Consider the following 18,105-nt stretch of genomic DNA (forward strand, 5'->3'; position numbering starts at 1 on the left):
CAGAGCTGGGGTGCTTCTAAACGAGGCCTTTATGGCACCAGTGCCCTGTCTCATTCATGAAATTTTACGGTGGGTCCAGGCGTTCTCCTTTTCCGCTTGTAACCTTCCTGTGTTTTCTCACTGATCTTCCATCGTTTCCTCTTACTGCAGAAAATCTGTTAAGGAGAAAAAGACAGAATGACTGCACAGTGCCTTCTAAGTTTAACAGCCTTTCATCTGGAAGCACTCCTCGTTTAAGCCAGATATTTCCATTATCTGATTAATTATTCTACCAGGAAAATATATCTGCCAGTTGGAAAGGCAATATGGCAAAGGAAATAGCCTTTGTGTGTCGTGGCCGAAGGGGCAAACTGAACAAGAGATTCCCCTGAATGGCCCGGAAGGAGGGGATGAGGGAAAACAGTTGAGCCTAAGGAGCTAAAACCAAAGGTTTATAAGAGGGAGAATGTTCCACGTCCTGAGTCCGGTGTGAAAATACTTCCCTGCCATGTTACTCCACCACTTTCCCATTGTCCCCCTGCTCTTTTCCTGCTTTAATGCCCTTTTTCTGGCTCGATTGAACAGTTCACTCGATGTGTGCACTTTGAGCATCAGGCTGGATCTTCTTTTGCACATTCTATGAATAATTTCCCTTGAGTGCATTAGGCTGAGATCAATAGAAGACCAAAACTCATGGAACAGGGTTGGTTGGAGCTGGGATGAACTGTGATCTCTAGTGCACTCTCCTCCCCTTCCTCCACCTGTGCGCTCAGCTTGAGAGGAGGCTCCCTGGTTTGTTAAAAGGGTGTTAAGCCAGTTTAAGATCTCCCTACAATCCTGGTTTGGAAACCAGGATGAAGCTATAGCGAGCAGCAGGGGTGGGGGGCTGCCCCTCTGTCAGCTGCTTGCTGCTGAGCACTCTTGTAGGTGCCAGGAAGCTCTGGAAGCTGCTTGAAGCCCCAGGCCTCTCTCACTTCTTAAATTTGCTTTTGTCTAAGCAGTGAATTACAGGGGCTCCCTGGGCTTCGGTCAGGCCAGCATCGAGTCACTAACATCCCACGTGGGGGTGCAAGATGTGGAGGACACTCAGGTCAGCCCCTTTTCTTTCTTTTCCCATTATTTATTATATTATTTATTACATTTGTATGCCGCCCCATAGCTGAAGCTCTCTGGGCAGTTTACATAGGATAAAAACACTTAAAAACAATATACAAAAAATTTAAACCACAAAATCATACAAAAACAAACCCAGGCTAATTACATATTGCTAAATGCCTGGGAGAAGAGAAAAGATAACAATGTCAGCGCCATGCAGGCTCTTCGGGGAGATTGTTCCACAATTGGGGAGCCACCACAGAAAAGGCACTCTCTCTTGTTGCCATCCTCTGAGCTTCCCTCGGAGTAGGCACCCAGAGGAGGACCTTGGATATTGAGTGCAGTGTAAGGAACCTGGCTAGGGCCAGGTTTTGGAAAGAAAAATGGCAACATCCACATTGCATATCAATTTGTCCTGTTTATAAAAGCAGGCTAACCATCTTTTATTTTTATTTATTTATTCTCTCTTTTTATTCTCTCAGTATTTTAACACTTAATTTTAACTTAAATTTAAATTTTACTGTTTTAACTCTGTATTTTAATCTTATATCAATTTTGCTGCGTGGTTTTACCCTGGTTGTGCTTTTTATGCTGTATTTTGTATTTGTGCTTTTAACCTGTTGTTTGTTTTATTATGGTTTTAATTTTTGTGAACCGCCCAGAGAGCTTCGGCTATTGGGCGGTATAAAAATGTAATAAATAAATATGCCCTTTTCCATACTTAAAAATATCTCTAAGTGGTTTACAAAGAGATTAAAAGACATTAAATTCATTGTGATATACATTAAAATTCAATTAATAATTGCTTAAATATTATTATGCCAGGGGAAAAGGCATATGAAACTGATAAAAACATTAAGACTAAAACTCACAGCACTATGTTTAACAAACAGGCTGGGCAGCACAATCAGGGAATGCTGGGGTAAAGAGATGGGTCTTCAGTTGGAGCTGAACGCACACAGCATTTGGCTTGGCTGACCATCTGGAAAGGAAGACACAGCTCCTGTACCTTTAACAGTTGAACAGAAAAGGGAATTTCTGCAGGTGTCATTTGTATGCATGCAGCACCTGGTGAAATTCCCTTTTCAATACAACTGTTAAAGCTGCAGGAGCCCTGCCCTCTTGACCAGACAGAAAAGAGGGCAGGGCTCCTGCAGCTTTAATTGTTGTAATGAAGCTGGAATTTCACCAGGTGCTGCATGCATGCAAACAACACCTGCTGAAATTCCCTTTTCTATACAACTGTTAAAGATACAGGAGCCCTGTCCTCCTTTCCATATGGCCACCCTACATTTGGCGCTCCCCAAATACCAGGGGGGAAGGCATTCCGTGCCACCATGGAGAAGGCCTTCTTCCAGATTGCTGCAAGATGGCAATCTGCAGGCCGCAGTGCAATCACCAAGGTTGCCTCTGAAGATCTTAATGATTTCACAGGTCAGGATCACACAGGTCCCCTTTAAGTCAGAAGGAAGCCATTATCACAGTTCTGGGTATTGCAAAGCATGTCTGCAATATTCTATGGTCCCGTGCCTATACAGGGACCATCTCTTCCCCTCCATTCGTTTTTGCCTCTCATTGCAGCTGTACATGTTAGGTCCTCCTGACTATGTCACCTCAGCCAGCTTGATGGATTGCATGGGACTTCTTAGTTGGGTGTGAGACAAGTTGGTTGAACAACAGACCCTGTACCTTGAATCCTGGAGGATAAACCAGACCATCTCTAGCTTCCCATAGTCTATAAGCCTCTCTCTGCCAGCTTTCCTCAAGAATTTCATCCCTCTATGTTGTGCAAAGAATGGATGGGAGTGGAAATATGTATGTGAGTGGATATGACAGACCACCAGTCCAATTTTGAGGGCTGCATTCCCCTCCCCTGCCAGAGGCGGCACCCCCTGCTGCACTGTGTCTGGTTTGCATCAGACTCTGAGAAGACAGCTGACTTCTGCTCGGTTCTGCTTTCACAGCTGGCAGTGGAGTTGGCGCTGCAGATGGAGCCCCTGGACCCAAATAGAATCGCCTTGTGGGGAGGCTCTCATGGTGGCTTTATCTGTTGCCATTTGATTGGCCGATACCCAGAGATGTACAAAGTCTGTGCACTCAGGAGCCCTGTTATCAACATGGCCTCTCTACTGGGGACCTCTGACATCCCTGACTGGTAAGGATCTTACCTTTCCCAATGTTTTTGCCTCAGCCAACCCAACAGCCTGACTTATCCTGAGTCCTCTTACCTGTCACAAACCTGTTCCTGTCTCTCTCTCTCAGGTTTTTAACACATTGATCTCTCCACTTTGTTACCCATCCTCATCCTGTCTCCGCTCATGAGTCAGTCTCCCTAATCCTCTCCTCTCAGGGCACTATCACACAAGCAATTTATCACACACTCCCCATGCCTGGTATGCAGTTTTGCAGCCTGGTATCTACATGATGTCGTCTGCGTCCTGCACTCATTGCGGCTCTTATCCTCCATGTTTTATTTCTTTTTGGAGCGCAGAAAGTCTGGATTATTTTCCCTCCTGTGTATTTCTGTGGTTGCGTTCTATCGACCATCCTGTTCTTTGTTGGGGGCATGTGAGTCTAAGGGCGGTCCCGCTAATAAAAGAGGAGGGCGCTGCGATTCTTCACTCAACCATGAAGTGGGAGGGAGAGAGGTCCCATTTAACTCTATGTTCTTACTCCTGAGTAGGAGGGAGAAATGTGGAAAATGCACCCTCCTTGTCTACAGCTAACTCATTTTTAATGATAAAGTGATCAAAATTGGCACAGTGATAGCTCTTAAGGAGGGCTTTCAGCATGCCAAGTTTGAATCAGATTGGTTAATCGTTTATTTTTTATGATTTTTTTAATTTACCCCCTTAAAACCTTTTCCTGGTAGTCCACAAGTGCGAAGGATCGATCTTCCATTCCTTTGATCATGCGAAGCTGTGCATCTTCAAGTTCATAAACTACAGAGCTGCTGGTTCCCTTACTCAAGAGTAAATCGATTGTGTTGTTTGGCTCCTTGCTGGAGTTCAGGAATTTTGACATGAGGCTAATAGGCTGCGCTATGCCCTTAGGCGATACTCAGCTCTCGGTCTGCCATACTGCTTTGAGCGGATTCCCACTGAAGAAGATCTGGCTGCCATGCTGCTCAGCTCCCCCATAACTCATGCTGCAAAGGTACGTGCCAGCTGGTGCAAGTGAGCATTGGCTGCAGCACTTGTAACTCTAATAAATCCCAAACCGCCCCATTCTCCCATGTGCAAGCTGTGTGTATTTCCACATGTCAGCATCCAACTTGCATTAATGCAGAATCTAGAACTGGGATGTACAATTCATCAACTTGAGAACATCCATATTCATCTTTAAAAAATAGTGAGTTTCTAGCCCTTATGGCTATGAACAGACATGAATATATGTGGGAAATGCTTCCTGAAATCTCAGCAGCCAGAGGACGAGCTGAATGGGATTTTGTTTTGAATGCATTTAACCGCGCTGTCCTTAATAGCAATAGGTGTGCCCTTGATTCATTCTATGTAGAACAGAAACTAAAAAAGAAATATGTACCAGTAGCTTAATTGGCATGGTTTGGTTTATAAATTACAGAATTTGACTTCTCTTGGCACAGCATTTTTTTCCGTGAAAACTATGAACGAATTTGGCTACTTGGCAAGCAGCCTGTCCTGTGTGCTACTCACGCAATAGCTACTCCCTCTCCTACAGGTGCAAGCCCCATTGCTGCTGTGTGTAGGTGCCAGGGACCGGCGAGTTTCTCCATACCAAGCTGTGGAATATTATCGAGTGCTGCGAGCCAGGGGTATCCCCGTGCGGTGAGTTCTCAGCCTTGTCTGCTGACCCAAATGTGTAGAAGGTGGTCTTTTTTTTTTTTTTTTTAATATTTTTTATTTATTTTCTACCTATATAAACATACATAAAACATTACCATAATAATAATGATAACAGAAAAAAAACAGAAAAACATCAAACAACTGCTACATACATATTGAATAAATGTTGAGTACATATGTTAAATAACTATTACATATACCTTACTACATACTACAACATCATCATTCTTAACATAAAAGTGCACCCCCCACCTCGGGATCACCTCGGGTGGTCTTGACATTCTTGTTTGAACACAGTAGCACGCCCAGAGGCTAAGCCTTCATATCTCAAAATGTATGGCAAAGGATTCTGCAACTCCCTGGGAAAGCAAAACTGGATCTGAAAGCAGACACTTTTGGGGGATACATTTTAGGGGAGGGAGACATTTGCTTTTCTCATTGCATATGTGTGACTGCTCTGGTTTGTTCTCAGTGCTCTTCCTTATATTTGGCCAAGACCACCTCTTAACCATGGAGGCTGAGCATGGATATTGAGAGAAGAGTTCTCCATATTTTATTATACTATCCTTGCCCTCGTTTGCTTATTTGCTACTTGTTAAATGAGATTTCTTATTGGAGAAAGCAACAGACTATCCAGCAGATGGTGCTGGTGAATCACTAGCTCAGTAGACAACACGTTAGTCAACAACGCAGTGTGAAAACTCCACTCAACGGTTGAGTTTTTAGGTGGTACTCCCCACACAACCAGTTCTAACTCCACCGTTATATGACTGTGGGCTACCATGGAGTTGAGTAAAATCCATCATGACATTTGACTGACATTTCCTCTGCCCTCTCTCCTCCCCTGGTTGTCCCAATGGTATCCCATCAGCCATTGCTGCAAAAAAACAATCACGGCGGCTCTCCTAGAGTGGCACTCGCTCCTTTTGCTGCTCTTGCCAGGGAACTCTGTAGCCAGTAGGAAAAGTCAACTCCACGGAGCCTACCACACACCACGCAACACAATGGTTGTGCAGTAACTCTCCTCTGCACAGCGTGGTTATTTTGCGTGGAGTGTTTTCCCAAAAAAAACCCTCGTTGTGTGGAGTTTGCCCAGCAGTCAACACATTTCTCCACACTGATGTAAAAACTCCACCGTGTAGTTCTAAAACCACTGTTGAGATATGTGTTGTCTGAACTGAGCCACTGTCTCCTATTTCAGTCAAAGGAAAGAAACCTTTCAGACTTGTATACTAGCCTTTATTATGCATTCGATAACTTGCCACTCTTAAGCAACAACAGCAACAACAATAATAATAATATATTTATTTGTTACCTGCCTCTCCCTCTGGATCAAGGTGGGGTAGAACACAAATAAAAACATCATAAAATACATAAAACCAATCGAAATGTTTAAAACCAGTGCATCACCAAAAGCAGCACACCATTAAAAAGGGCATCTTAAAATTCAGCCTGGCGGAAGAGATCAGTCTTTATGGCTTTCTTAAATTCTGGAAGACTGTTAAGTTGATGAACCTCTCCCGGCAAGCCATTCCACAAACTGGGAGCGGCAGAAGAAAAGGTCCTCTGGGTAATAGCTGTCAGCCTTGTTTTTGTTGGCTGGAGTAAATTCTTCCCAGCGGAGCTGAGTGTGTGAGGCGGATTGTACCGGAGAAGGCGATCCCGCAGGTATCCTGGACCCAAACCATGTAGGGCTTTAAAGGTGATAACAAACACTTTGTACTTTGACCAGAAACTAATTGGCAGCCAGTGAAGAGATTTTAAGACTGGTGTGATGTGGTCACCCCTAGATGTACCAGTGACCAACCTTGCTGCCATATTTTGAACTAGTTGAAATTTCCGGGCTAGGTACAAAGGTAACCCTATGTAGAGTGCATTGCAGAAGTCAAGCCTCGAAGTTACCAGCACGTGCACAACTGTCTTTAGGTCTTCCGACTCTAGGAAGAGGTGCAGCTGGCGTATCAGCCGAAGCTGATAGTAGGCACTCCTGGCCGTCGCACCTATCTGGGCTGTCATTTGGAGCGACGGATCCAGAAGCACCCCCAAGTTGCAAATGCAGTCTTTCAGGGGGAGTGAAACCCCATCCAGAACTGGTTGACATACCTCCAAACCCAGGTTATGACCTTTGACAGCAAGCACCTCCGTCTTGTCTGGATTCAGCCTCAGTTTGTTTTTCCTCATCCAGCCCATTACTACCTCTAAGCATTCATTCAGAGGAGACACACTATCTTTAGCTGATGCTGTTGTCGAAGGCATAGAGAAATATATTTGGGTATCAGCATACTGATAGCACCCTGTCCCATGCCTCCGGATGATCTCTCCCAGCGGTTTCATGTAAATATTAAAAAGCATTGGGGAAAGGATGGCACCTTGTGGTAGACCACACGGCAGCTTCTTCTTTGAGGAGCAGCTATCCCCAAGCATCACCATCTGGAACCTGCCCGAGAGGTAGGACCGGAACCACTGAAGCACAGTGCCCCCGGTTCCCAATCCCCTCAGGCGATCCAGAAGGATACCATGGTCGATGGTATCGAAAGCCGCTGAGAGGTCCAAAAGTACCAGCAGGGACACACTCCCCATGTCAATACTCAGGCGTAGGTCATCTGCTAAGGCGACCATAGCGGTCTCAACTCCGTATCCTGCTCTGAAGCCGGTTTGAAAGGGGTCTAGAAAATCTGCATAATCCAAGACTGCTTGGACTGCAGTCTTATGCACAAATTTGATACTCTATGGGATCATTTTTGTATGGCTACATGGCACATCTTATTCTAAAATGAAAGACCAGAAAAATAATGAAATAGATTAATCCTAAATTGAGCAAAAGAGAGAGGATCAGCTCCAGGAAATTCCCAGTATTGTCCCAACTTAAGGGACAAGGATCTAATCTGCAAAACAAAAAAGGCTAAATGAGCAATACCAAGGCTGTATCCCCAAGTATACAACTTAGTATGTTTATTACATGTGGATGAGAGTTTTGTTGATAATGAAGAATCATATGCAGGAGGATTACATACATTATGGTGAAATTTAGGCTGATTTGGTCTCATGTTAGACACATAGAACAAGGTAAAAGCAGAGGGGAGGGCCCATTTTAAGGGGTAACAGAGAACGGATTAGCTAGCCAATAGCAGAAAGCAGAAGTCAAGGACAGAATAAGCTGGGATAGCTTTTGCTAAATAAATAATTTAACAGAGCCCATAACAATCCATAGTTGTAATGAATATACAAGTATTTCGTCTGTATCTAGTTTTTGGATTTGTCAATTGCAGTCTCTGTGTTTAGAAGCAATTTGTAGAAACCATAACATCCTGGCCCAAAAGTCCTTAGTTGCAAGCTTTCATCAACCACTGTTTTTTCTCCAGTACTCTTTGTTATCTGTGCATCAATTCTGAGATTGCATCCTTTGGTGTCATAAACCACCATTTCTAAGTGAAATTAGAGATGGTTAAACTGGGCTAAGTGAATAGTTCTGCTGCACTTAGAGAAAACATAATCAGTCAGTGAATCAATGCCACTTGGAGAACGCTCCCTTTCGTGTGAATGAGCTATTGAACACCAAAATTAGATGTGACGTTTGACATGTAGTTTCCCCCGGCATTCTTGTTTTTTTTAAAAAAATGAAATAGCTGGCATAGAATCCTGAGCTGGACAGGGAACATGGCCTGGGGGAAGAGTTTTCACCCTTTGTCCCTTCCACGTCTCAATCAGAATCACCCCCAGCCCCCTTATGTGTGGTATTAGCAGTGGTAGGAAAGCTATCATGTATAGAGTTTTCCTCCCTTTGTGAATAGTAGATACAGGAGGGACTGATTCCAGTCAGGACCATGGCAGGGGCAAAGTGTGAAAGCTCCACTCCCTGTGCACCACAGCTCCAATCTGGTTCAAGTCTCCCCCACCCCATGCCAGTTGTTGGGGGGGGGGAAATCAAGCACACAACAGTAAAATACATGATAAATATCACATCTAGTTTGGTCCTGAGAAGTTAAGATTTTGTTCTTGTAAGCATACGGGTAGCTTCCTGGTTTAGTTTAGGGTTAACCAATATCAAGATGGTAGCCTGAGCAGGACTGTATGCCAACAACGCCGTTAAAAAAAAGAATTTATATTTTTCTACATTTATAATCATAATCAAGTTCTCTGTCAGATAAAGCAAAACATAAAGGATCAAGAGGGAGAGCACTGTCCCAGCTGCCCTGATATGAGCTTCTGTTTGGAAGTTCCTAAAACTGGATTCTTTACTTGTCATCCGGCAGATGTGTCGGCAGAGTGAGGCAACAACCAGTATGGAGCAAAGTAAAACCACGAGAAGGGGACAGCCAGAACCAATACTTAAAAACAGCACTTTGTAAGAAGTGTTAAAGGATATCAATGTCTTTGCTTGTGTCACATTTCTGATGTTGGCTGTTGTGTTGCTCTTGGATTGTATAGAAGCTTGATGCATGGAAAAAATGGAAGCAATCATGGAGATGACTAGAGATCCCACGAGAAGCTGGGGTATTAGCCATGATATTCTCATTTTGCACCAAAGGAAAAGTGAATGGTTGCTGTTCACTATCTTGATGCAATAAAAGACACAGAGCAATGCAGTGAGCCAAAATCTGGAGTACATGCCAAAGGTCGCGATGCCATCGAATATTTGCAGTATTATGCCGTTCCTGGTTAAGAAGTCACAGAGGTAATACATAGCCGCTGAAATTGTGATGCTGAAATTGGATATCCCAATACTCAGAAGCAGTTGATTACTGGACGTGAGTCTCTTGCTTTTAGCCCATTCAGTAATCTTCATTGTAACTATAAAGCCATTGGAGATGAGCCCACAGAGGGCCAAGTCAGCCACAGCTACCAGAAAGGCAATTATCTGGAGAGAAGACATATCTCCTGATCATCCGCAGATCCTGCTATACAGGTGGACTCCACTCTCCCAACCAAAGTTGTTGGGCTGAGATGGAAAGTGCAGGTAGAAGATCTGAGATGTACTTTTTAGTACATTGGGAATTATGCTAATGAATTATGCATCATGCTATGCAAATGAGTAGGGCTCTCATGTAACCTATTTCCATAACACTTCTGTCTGGAACAATGGTGCTGATACAGGCTTTGTATAACTACCTGACTCATGACTTTCTGTAAATCAGGGATGGTGCTCTGTTTTGGTGGCTATGGGAAGAAGAAAGTTTGACACAGAAACCCCAGATGTCACTCCCCAGTGAAGAATGGCAGGAGTTGGAGATGAAACCTCTAGAAAGGGATAACTAAAAGCTTTCTGCAGTGCTTGCTGGGGCAGTTTGCCTTCCCTGTTGATTGCTAGTTGCTCACCTCTCTATCAAGGTCTTGGACTATGGCTCCAACAGAGAGACACACATCCATTTACAAACACTCCTGTATGCATTGAGAGAGAGAGATTTCTTCTTTAAAAAGCACTGCTTTTGTTGTTTATTCGTTCAGTCGTTTTCAACTCTTCGTGACTTCATGGACCAGCCCACGCCAGGGATAACCATGATAGTGGAGTTAGCTCAGAGATCCATTTGAACACATTCTTGTACTTTGCTAAGTTTTACTGGAAACATTTCTACAGCTTACTTAAACTGTGCATTTCATGTCCTTTACTTAAATCAACTTCAGCTCTGCATAGTGTCCCACAAACGGCAATGACTGGAAGACAGCACTCTGAATCCCACATGAAATTCCGTGAATGAGGCAGGGCAAATAGCTGGAGAAACGCTTCATCTGGAAGTGGACTGTGTCAAGCAGTTTGATTTCTTCTGTTTAGTTAAGCCAAAGGACTTGATTGATTATATCTCTTCTGAGTAAAGTTTTGACTGTGCTCGATGTTGCAGTTGCCGTACCAAAGATCTAGATTTTTGAATTGTAGCTTTTAGTCAACAGACACTTACAATCCAATCTCTTACACACAGAGAGACATTAGTACTACTATGTTCAGTGCATCTTTCTTTTAGATAAGTGTTCATATGTTTGTGGCCTTAATTGATGTGTTTATCCATCAAATTATGATAGATTTTTGTTTCTTTAGTATCTAAAAAGACACCAGATTTGTTTATGGAAAGAGAAATGCAAAAAATTGCTTCCCTGATACAGCATTGTGAAAACTATAGCCATACTCCATTTGCATCACTGTGATTGCAGCTGGAGGTTAAATAAGCTTAGGACAGTACCTTTCCTTAGATTCCTGAAAAGCCTCATTCTTGCATTGGCTGGGTGCCTCATTTGGCACTTGGCATGTGGATAGCAAACTTCATACAGGGCAGGGACAAAAATTTAAAACATTTAAGATTTTTGTGCTTTGAGTACATGGGAAATGCAGGGTACTCAGAAGGACAGTTGAGGTGCCTATTGTAATAATAAAATGTTACGTTCTGTTTAAGTACCAACGCCTAGCATTTGCTGCTACAAATAGTCTTTGTTTTTGTATTTTGTGTTTTGAGGTGAACAATCAAATAGTTCCAGAACAGTTTAAGGAATGCCTTTGAGAACCATCTCCATTACCCTACTGTGCATTCTGAGCAAATCTTTTGGAAATTATTTTGCTGACAAGTGGGTGTAGAAGTGATATGCCACTGCTCAGGTTGCTGGGCTATCTGGTGGTAGAGGAGGGAACTTCCTATTGATTCTAGGTTGCTACGTCACAAATCAATCTACAACAAGTTCAGTCACAATGTTATGATGTACCAAAATCCCATTTGCAATGAACACAACTGACACTAAGACCTCATGGCAAATGTATATCAATGAAAGAGACAGTCCTAAGAAACTATGACTTACATCCTGTTCTGCTTGTAATGTGAGTGGGTAGGCAGGCAGGTTACAGAATATGAGCTTCAGAAACTTAATATTATCTTAGGGTTGTGGGTAGCATAAGGGAACAATAGGTGTATATATATCTATATCTTCAGGGGATCTGTTGGTGAACACACTGAAGGAAAGAAAACCCTTCTGGGATATGTATCTGTAATTTATGTCTCTCCAATTCTGTTCAGAAAAGAAAGGGGTTAGTTTAAGAGGGTGATGGCAAAGACTGAACTATCACTGAGAACATAAGGACAACACTGTTGAATCAGTTTTCTGACTCTTGTCAAATAGCAGCCAACCAAAATCTGCTACGGGCCTACAAGCAGAGCACAAAATTGACAGCATGCTGAGACTATTTATTTCCATGAAGGCTCCATGCAGATATTATGGTGAATAACAGGCAGTGATAGACCTGCCCCTTCCTGGCTTCCAGAGGGAGAGCAGATGGCTTTGGCAGTGGAGCAGTCATAGTAAATTCCCTCACAGAGGGTGAGGCTGTGGTGGAGATAAGTCCAGGGTCCTTACAGAAGGGGAGACGGGACTGAAAGGATTCCTTGTGGGAATCCCTGCTCAGGCAATAACACCATTGTCCACAAGAACCTGTAAAAATGTTTTCTTGCTGATCTTTTTGCAGGTTGTTGTGGTATCCAGAAGAAAGTCACACCATAAGTGGAGTGGAGGCTGCAGCAGATGCCTTTATGAACTGTGCACAGTGGATCATACACTACCTTTCTACAGAAGCAGGCTCCGAATGTCAGCAGCCAGCTGAACAAGCAGATGTCTAAATAGTTGAGAAGCGAACTGACTGTGCAGATACATATCCTTCCCCGTGAGGATCACTGGATAGATCTTGCCTTCATATTCTGGCAGTCGTTCCTTCCCGCCAACCCCACTCCCCCCAGCCTACAAGCAAGTTTTTGGTGCTTATTTGATCATTCCTAGGCATGCCATTGTGCACTGTCTTCCTTAGTCACTAAGTCTGTAGATATTGCAAAGAACCGATAGATCTACATACTAGGCATGTGCTCCGCTCCGATTAGGAGCACAGAAGCAGTAGCGAATTGGCCTGCTCCGCCTTACCCAGAGGCGGAGTAGAAGCGGACCGCAGACCCCTAGAAGCAAGGCGAAGAGAAGCGGCCATTTTTCGGAGCTCCTATTTCAGGCGGAGCGCTCCGATCGCCATCTTGAAAACATTTCGCCCATAGGATTGCATTGCAGGAAATAATCGCGGATAACTGGGTTGTTTTTGAAGCTATCGTTCTGAAAATTCTTCTGCTCAGAGAGTCGTGGATGGGGGTCATTTTGAGACTACTCTCACCTCTGCGTTGTGCGGGTCGCGTGCTAGAATTTTTTAAAAATCGGGTAAACCGACAGCGCGGGTCAAACGGCGGTTTTCGCCCATAGGATTGCATTGAGGAAAATAATTGGGGATAACTGGGTTGTTTTTTAAGCTATCGTTCTGAAAATTCTTGTGCACAGAGAGTCGTGGATGGGGGTCATTTTGAGACTACTCTCAACTTTCTGCGTCCTGTGGTTCACGTGCAATATTTTTTTAAAAAAATCGGGTACATTTACATACAAACGATAGGGTAAACCGGCTGTGGCGCGGCGTGGTTTATTGAAGTGATGACAGGCACATTCAACTCCCAATCCTGATGAGAATTGATCACCTCATGAAGCATCATCCTCCAATCCCAGCGTTTGAGGCGGGGACTAAGCCAGAGTTGCCCTCACAGTCAGAGAGCTCTCAGCCTCTTGTGGGTTTAGCGTTCGTTGGGAGAGGGTCTACTTAGTGAGCTGCTGCTGTGTACTTTGGAGATAGATTAGGATTTTAGCTTGGCGTGTGTGTTTGTTTGCTTCTTTCTGACTTTTAGCTTAGTTTGCTCTGTGTTTTTCCCTTACTTTGATTTAATATAAACTTTATTTTTAAATTTTGGAGTGTGTGTTTGGTTGGTTGTCCCCCCCCCCTTCCCTCTCTTAAAGCCTGACTGTGTTTCATCTTCCTTCTGCTTTTGTGAAAGCTTTCTTTTGAAAGCATACACACACTTCTTCTTGTCCCATTTCCCTACATTTATTAGTAATATTCTTAAACATATTATTATATTCTTTTACATATTCTTAGTAGTATATATATTAGTATATTCTCATACATAGTAGTAGTAGTATTAATATTTTATTCTTCTTATACATATTAGTAGTAGTGTTTGGTTGGTTCTTTCCCCCCCTCCCCTCTCTTAAATCCTGATTGTGTTTCCTTCTATCTATATACAAAAAAATACCAAAAAAATATTTTTCTTTTTTTCTTCTCTGTGTAACTTGGACTGTGAGTGTGCTGTGTGTGCACTGCTTTTGTGAAGTGCAACAGCCACAGATTGAGCATTTTGGGGAAAGCATACACACACCTTGTCCCATTTCCCTACATTTAAACATATTATTATATTCTTATACATATTCTTAGTAGTATTAATATTTTATTCATCTTATACATATTAGTAGTAGTATTAATATTTTATTAGTCATCATGAGAAGAGGGAGCAGGTGTGCTGAAAGCAGCAAGGCTCAGGCTGGCACCAGTAAGCAGGCTGCCTCTCCTGCTGTGAAAATCAACCGGGCAACTCCTTGGCTGGCTGCTCCGCAACAGAAGCAGGACAAGCAGCAGGCAGAGCCACTCTCTTCTGCAACTTGTGCCCGGCGTTCTCTTTTTGATGGTGGGAATGGTAAAAGTGCCCCTTTGCAAGAGGCACGTGGCAGCAGTGCCATTAGAGGAGGAGGAGGAGTATCCCCAACTCCTTCATTATCCTTTAAGCCCACGAGCCCGCTGATGGACCTAGACGAGGTCCTCAGCACAGTGGAGGGGGAGGAGGAGGAGGCGGTGGTCCTCCAGGATGTGGGGGTTGAGGAGGAGCAGCAGCAGGCCGCGGCTCTCTCCCCAGTCTCATCCCACACCTCTTCCGCTGCCACCCCTGTTTCTATGGCAACACCAGAGAGCTCAGGCGGGCAATTCGTGGTGTCACCACGGAAGCGAAAGACAAGCATAGTGTGGGACCACTTTGAGGTGGGAGCGGATCCCCGCTTTGCTGTCTGTCACCACTGCAAACTCACCCTAAGCAGGGGTTCATCTACAGGGCATTATGGAACCAGCAGCATGAAGATGCATCTTCAGAGGCAGCACCAGTCGGTCTTGCTGGGGAAAGAGGCGGGCAAGGCGACTGGTTCCAGGGGAAAGCCGAAGGCTGATGTGTTGTGGTTAGGTTTTTACCCACAGAAGGAAAAGGACTCTAAAGAGTTAAAAAGATGTCCTTGGCCAGATTGTCTCTGCCAGGAGAAGTCCAGTATGAAGCAGATTCTTCCCTGGCCTACGTGCGGTACGAGATGTACAAGATGAAGAGACTATTGGTTAATTGGGCCAAGGAGAAAAGTGTATTTAAGAAGTCCATGTTGTATGGCTTCTTACTGCTGGAACTTACTGCTGGAACTTACTGCTGACATTATCAGACTGCTGATGTTATACTGCTACGTTGTATTGCTGTATTGCTGGTGAAAGGACTGTATATATGACCATTTATTCTGTAAGTAATTTATTTAGTGTCAGTAAAGCTTCTTACTGACCAAAGACCGTGAGTGCTTCTTTTGTTCCTAAATTCAAGCTGAAACCATTTCCAGACTCTACGCTGCTGCTATTTCGCACTCTGCTATATTTTGGGTAAGCAATTACCCCGATAGGTTATGCGCCCAGAGAAAGTCTGGAAGGCATAATTTTTGGTTGCTGGAAAGCTTGAGAGCAAAGGAACGCTGGAGGGAAAGACGGAGTCGAGCTCAGGCAGTTCATCGAGCTCAGACGGGTCTGTATCCAGTGTGAGTCGCGCTCCAGCCCAGCCGGTGAGGATGGCCCAGGTTCAGATGGCATCCAGTATTCCGGTGGAACGGCTGAATGAGAGAAATTACTTAACGTGGTCATTCAAGATGGAAATGTTTTTGAAGCGGGACAGATGTTGGAACGTCGTGAGTGTCCCGAGGCCGGTTGGTCAGACTGCTCAAGAAGCACAAGTGTGGGAAGAGCAGAATGAAAGGGCCAAAGCAAACATTGTCTTGAGTATGGAGGACTCGCAAATTGTCCATATCAACAGAGATGAGACGGCAAGAGACAGCTGGAATGCGCTGAGACAGATTTATGTGCGTGCGTCGGCAAGCACACGGCTGAGCCTCACCAGAGAGCTGTATCGGTTAAAGTTGGAGGAGGCTGGAAGTTTGGCAAATCATCTCCAACAGGTGAGATCTCTATTTGTCCAGTTGCAGGAGGTCGGAATCGTTTTTACGGAAGAGCATAAGTGCTACCTGATTTTGGGGTCGTTGCCTCAAAGCTGGGACATTCTGACAACCAGTCTGGAAAGTATGAAGACTGATGAACTCACTCTTCATTATTTGACGGGTCGTTTGCTCCAAGAAGAGAAACGGCGTCTTTCCAGGAAGGAGGAAAACTGCCAGGAAAGGGTTAAGCAGTCAGCCCTTGGCAGCGGAGAAAGAATGCAGAAACATAAGTGTTTCCAAGACAACAGTGTGGAGAGAGCCGCAGTTGCAGTAAGAAAGTGTTATTTTTGCAAACAGCCGGGTCATATCAAACGCTTCTGTAAAAAAAGGAAGAAGAGAGTTACACAGGCTGGAAAGGAGAAGGAATGCTCGAATGCATTTGTTTCAGCCACAGTGAGGTGTAACGAGGCCCAAGAGGTTTGGCTGATTGATTCTGCGTCGTCCAGAACAATTTCTAATAATCCAGAGGCGTTTCGGAAGTTGGAACCAAGCAAGGTGAAGTCAATCACGCTTGCAGATGGACGAACGTCGAGGGTGGAAGGAATTGGCTGTTGCTACGTTCCATGTCTGCAAAAGGAGTGTGAACAGGTTCTGTATGTTCCAGATTTAGATTTTTGTCTCCTTTCTGTTAGTGCTCTAACGTCTGAAGGATACGTTGTTACGTTTCAGAAGGATGAGTGCCAAGTGATTAAGGATGGACAAAATGTGGCACTGGGACATGTTAAAAATGGACTGTTTTACATGGGTGCAGGTAAAGAAAGGGTGGCACAAACTGGTAACGTGCCAGACCATAAAAATTGTGTTCATGAGTTGCACAGGCGTTTAGGTCATGCAAGTTTTAAAGTGTTAAGTCACATGCCTCAAGTGTGTACAGGGTTAAGCTTGCGAAACTGTAAAAATTTCTTGGATTGTTCAATCTGTCATCAGACCAAATCCCGGGTGCAGAACATCTGCAGGAAAAGTGACAGGGTGTCACAAAAGCCTTTTGAACTGGTGTTTATTGACTTGGTAGGGCCATTCACGCCTACACAAGGGGGATCCAGTTACGTGCTTGTAATTCTGGATGATTACACACGCTTTAGTTGGTGTTATTTACTGAAGCGAAAATCAGAAGCTTTTGAAACTTTTAGGGATTGGAAAACTTGGGCGGAAAAGTTCTTTAACAAGCCCATTATTTCTGTGCAGTCGGACCGTGGGGGTGAGTTTGTTTCTGGAAGGTTCTGTGAGTGGTTTAGGAAAACAGGAATCACACACAGGTTAATAGATCCCCAAACTTCTTTTCAAAATGGGTCAATTGAGAGAAGAATTGGAGTACTTCAAATGAAGAAAGATTCTCTCATGGCTGATGCAAACGCTGAGCAAGATTTGTGGGGAGAAGCATTTTTAACCGCAAACTATCTGTGTAATAGAACCTGGAGCAGGGTTACAGGCAGTTCGCCTTACTGTTTACTTTTTGGTTCAAAGCCAGATTTGTCTCACTTGAGAACATGGGGGTCTTGGGCATACGTGCATATCCCAAAGTCCAAAAGGTCTAAAGGTGAAACCAAGTCTGTGAAATTACGTTTTGTGGGTTATTCTGGCATGCAATCCAAATCTTGGCGTTTTTCCCTAAGTCATGGGAAGGTGGTTGTTTCTAGGTCTGCTACTTTTCAGGAGGCAGGTTGGGACAGGATTCAAGGTTCCCAAGTTCTGTTAGAAACCGTGAACAACCAGGAGAAAACAGTAACTCAGGGGTTAACTTCTCAGAGCCCTCACATCTCTGAGAAGAGTGTTTCCACTCCCAAAAGTGGAAGGGAGGAGGGAAATGAAAGGGAGGAAGAAATTGCCAGTGTACCTCGTCGTTCACAAAGAAAAAACAAAGGAATTCCACCTTTAAAGTATTCAGATGAATTCAGTGTATGTTATGTGAAGTCTGAACCTGAGAGTTACAGTGACGTGTTAAAATTGCCTCAACAAGAAAAAGAAAAGTGGTTTCAGGCAATGGAAACGGAGATGAAGAGTTTCAAAGCACATAAAGTGTTTGAACTAACAGATTTGCCCGAAGGGCAAAGAACCATCTCATCTCGCTGGGTGTATAAAAAGAAAAATTTAG

General features: G+C 44.0%; 1 protein-coding gene across 1 annotated transcript in view; it reads left to right on the forward strand.

Annotated features, from left to right (window-relative positions):
* LOC134395086 (acylamino-acid-releasing enzyme-like) overlaps positions 1–13,636 on the forward strand; it is a 34,541-nt gene extending 20,905 nt beyond the window's left edge. The window contains exons 18-22 of the mRNA XM_063121083.1: positions 981–1,069; positions 3,039–3,229; positions 4,128–4,230; positions 4,774–4,880; positions 12,340–13,636. Coding sequence (XP_062977153.1) covers positions 981–1,069; positions 3,039–3,229; positions 4,128–4,230; positions 4,774–4,880; positions 12,340–12,490 — 641 coding nt within the window. The 3' untranslated portion in view covers positions 12,491–13,636. The remainder of the gene's footprint in view (positions 1–980; positions 1,070–3,038; positions 3,230–4,127; positions 4,231–4,773; positions 4,881–12,339) is intronic.
* The last annotated feature ends 4,469 nt before the right edge of the window (positions 13,637–18,105 follow it).

Source organism: Elgaria multicarinata, chromosome 3 (assembly GCF_023053635.1).
Source record: "Elgaria multicarinata webbii isolate HBS135686 ecotype San Diego chromosome 3, rElgMul1.1.pri, whole genome shotgun sequence".
NCBI classification, from domain to species: Eukaryota; Metazoa; Chordata; class Lepidosauria; order Squamata; family Anguidae; genus Elgaria; species Elgaria multicarinata.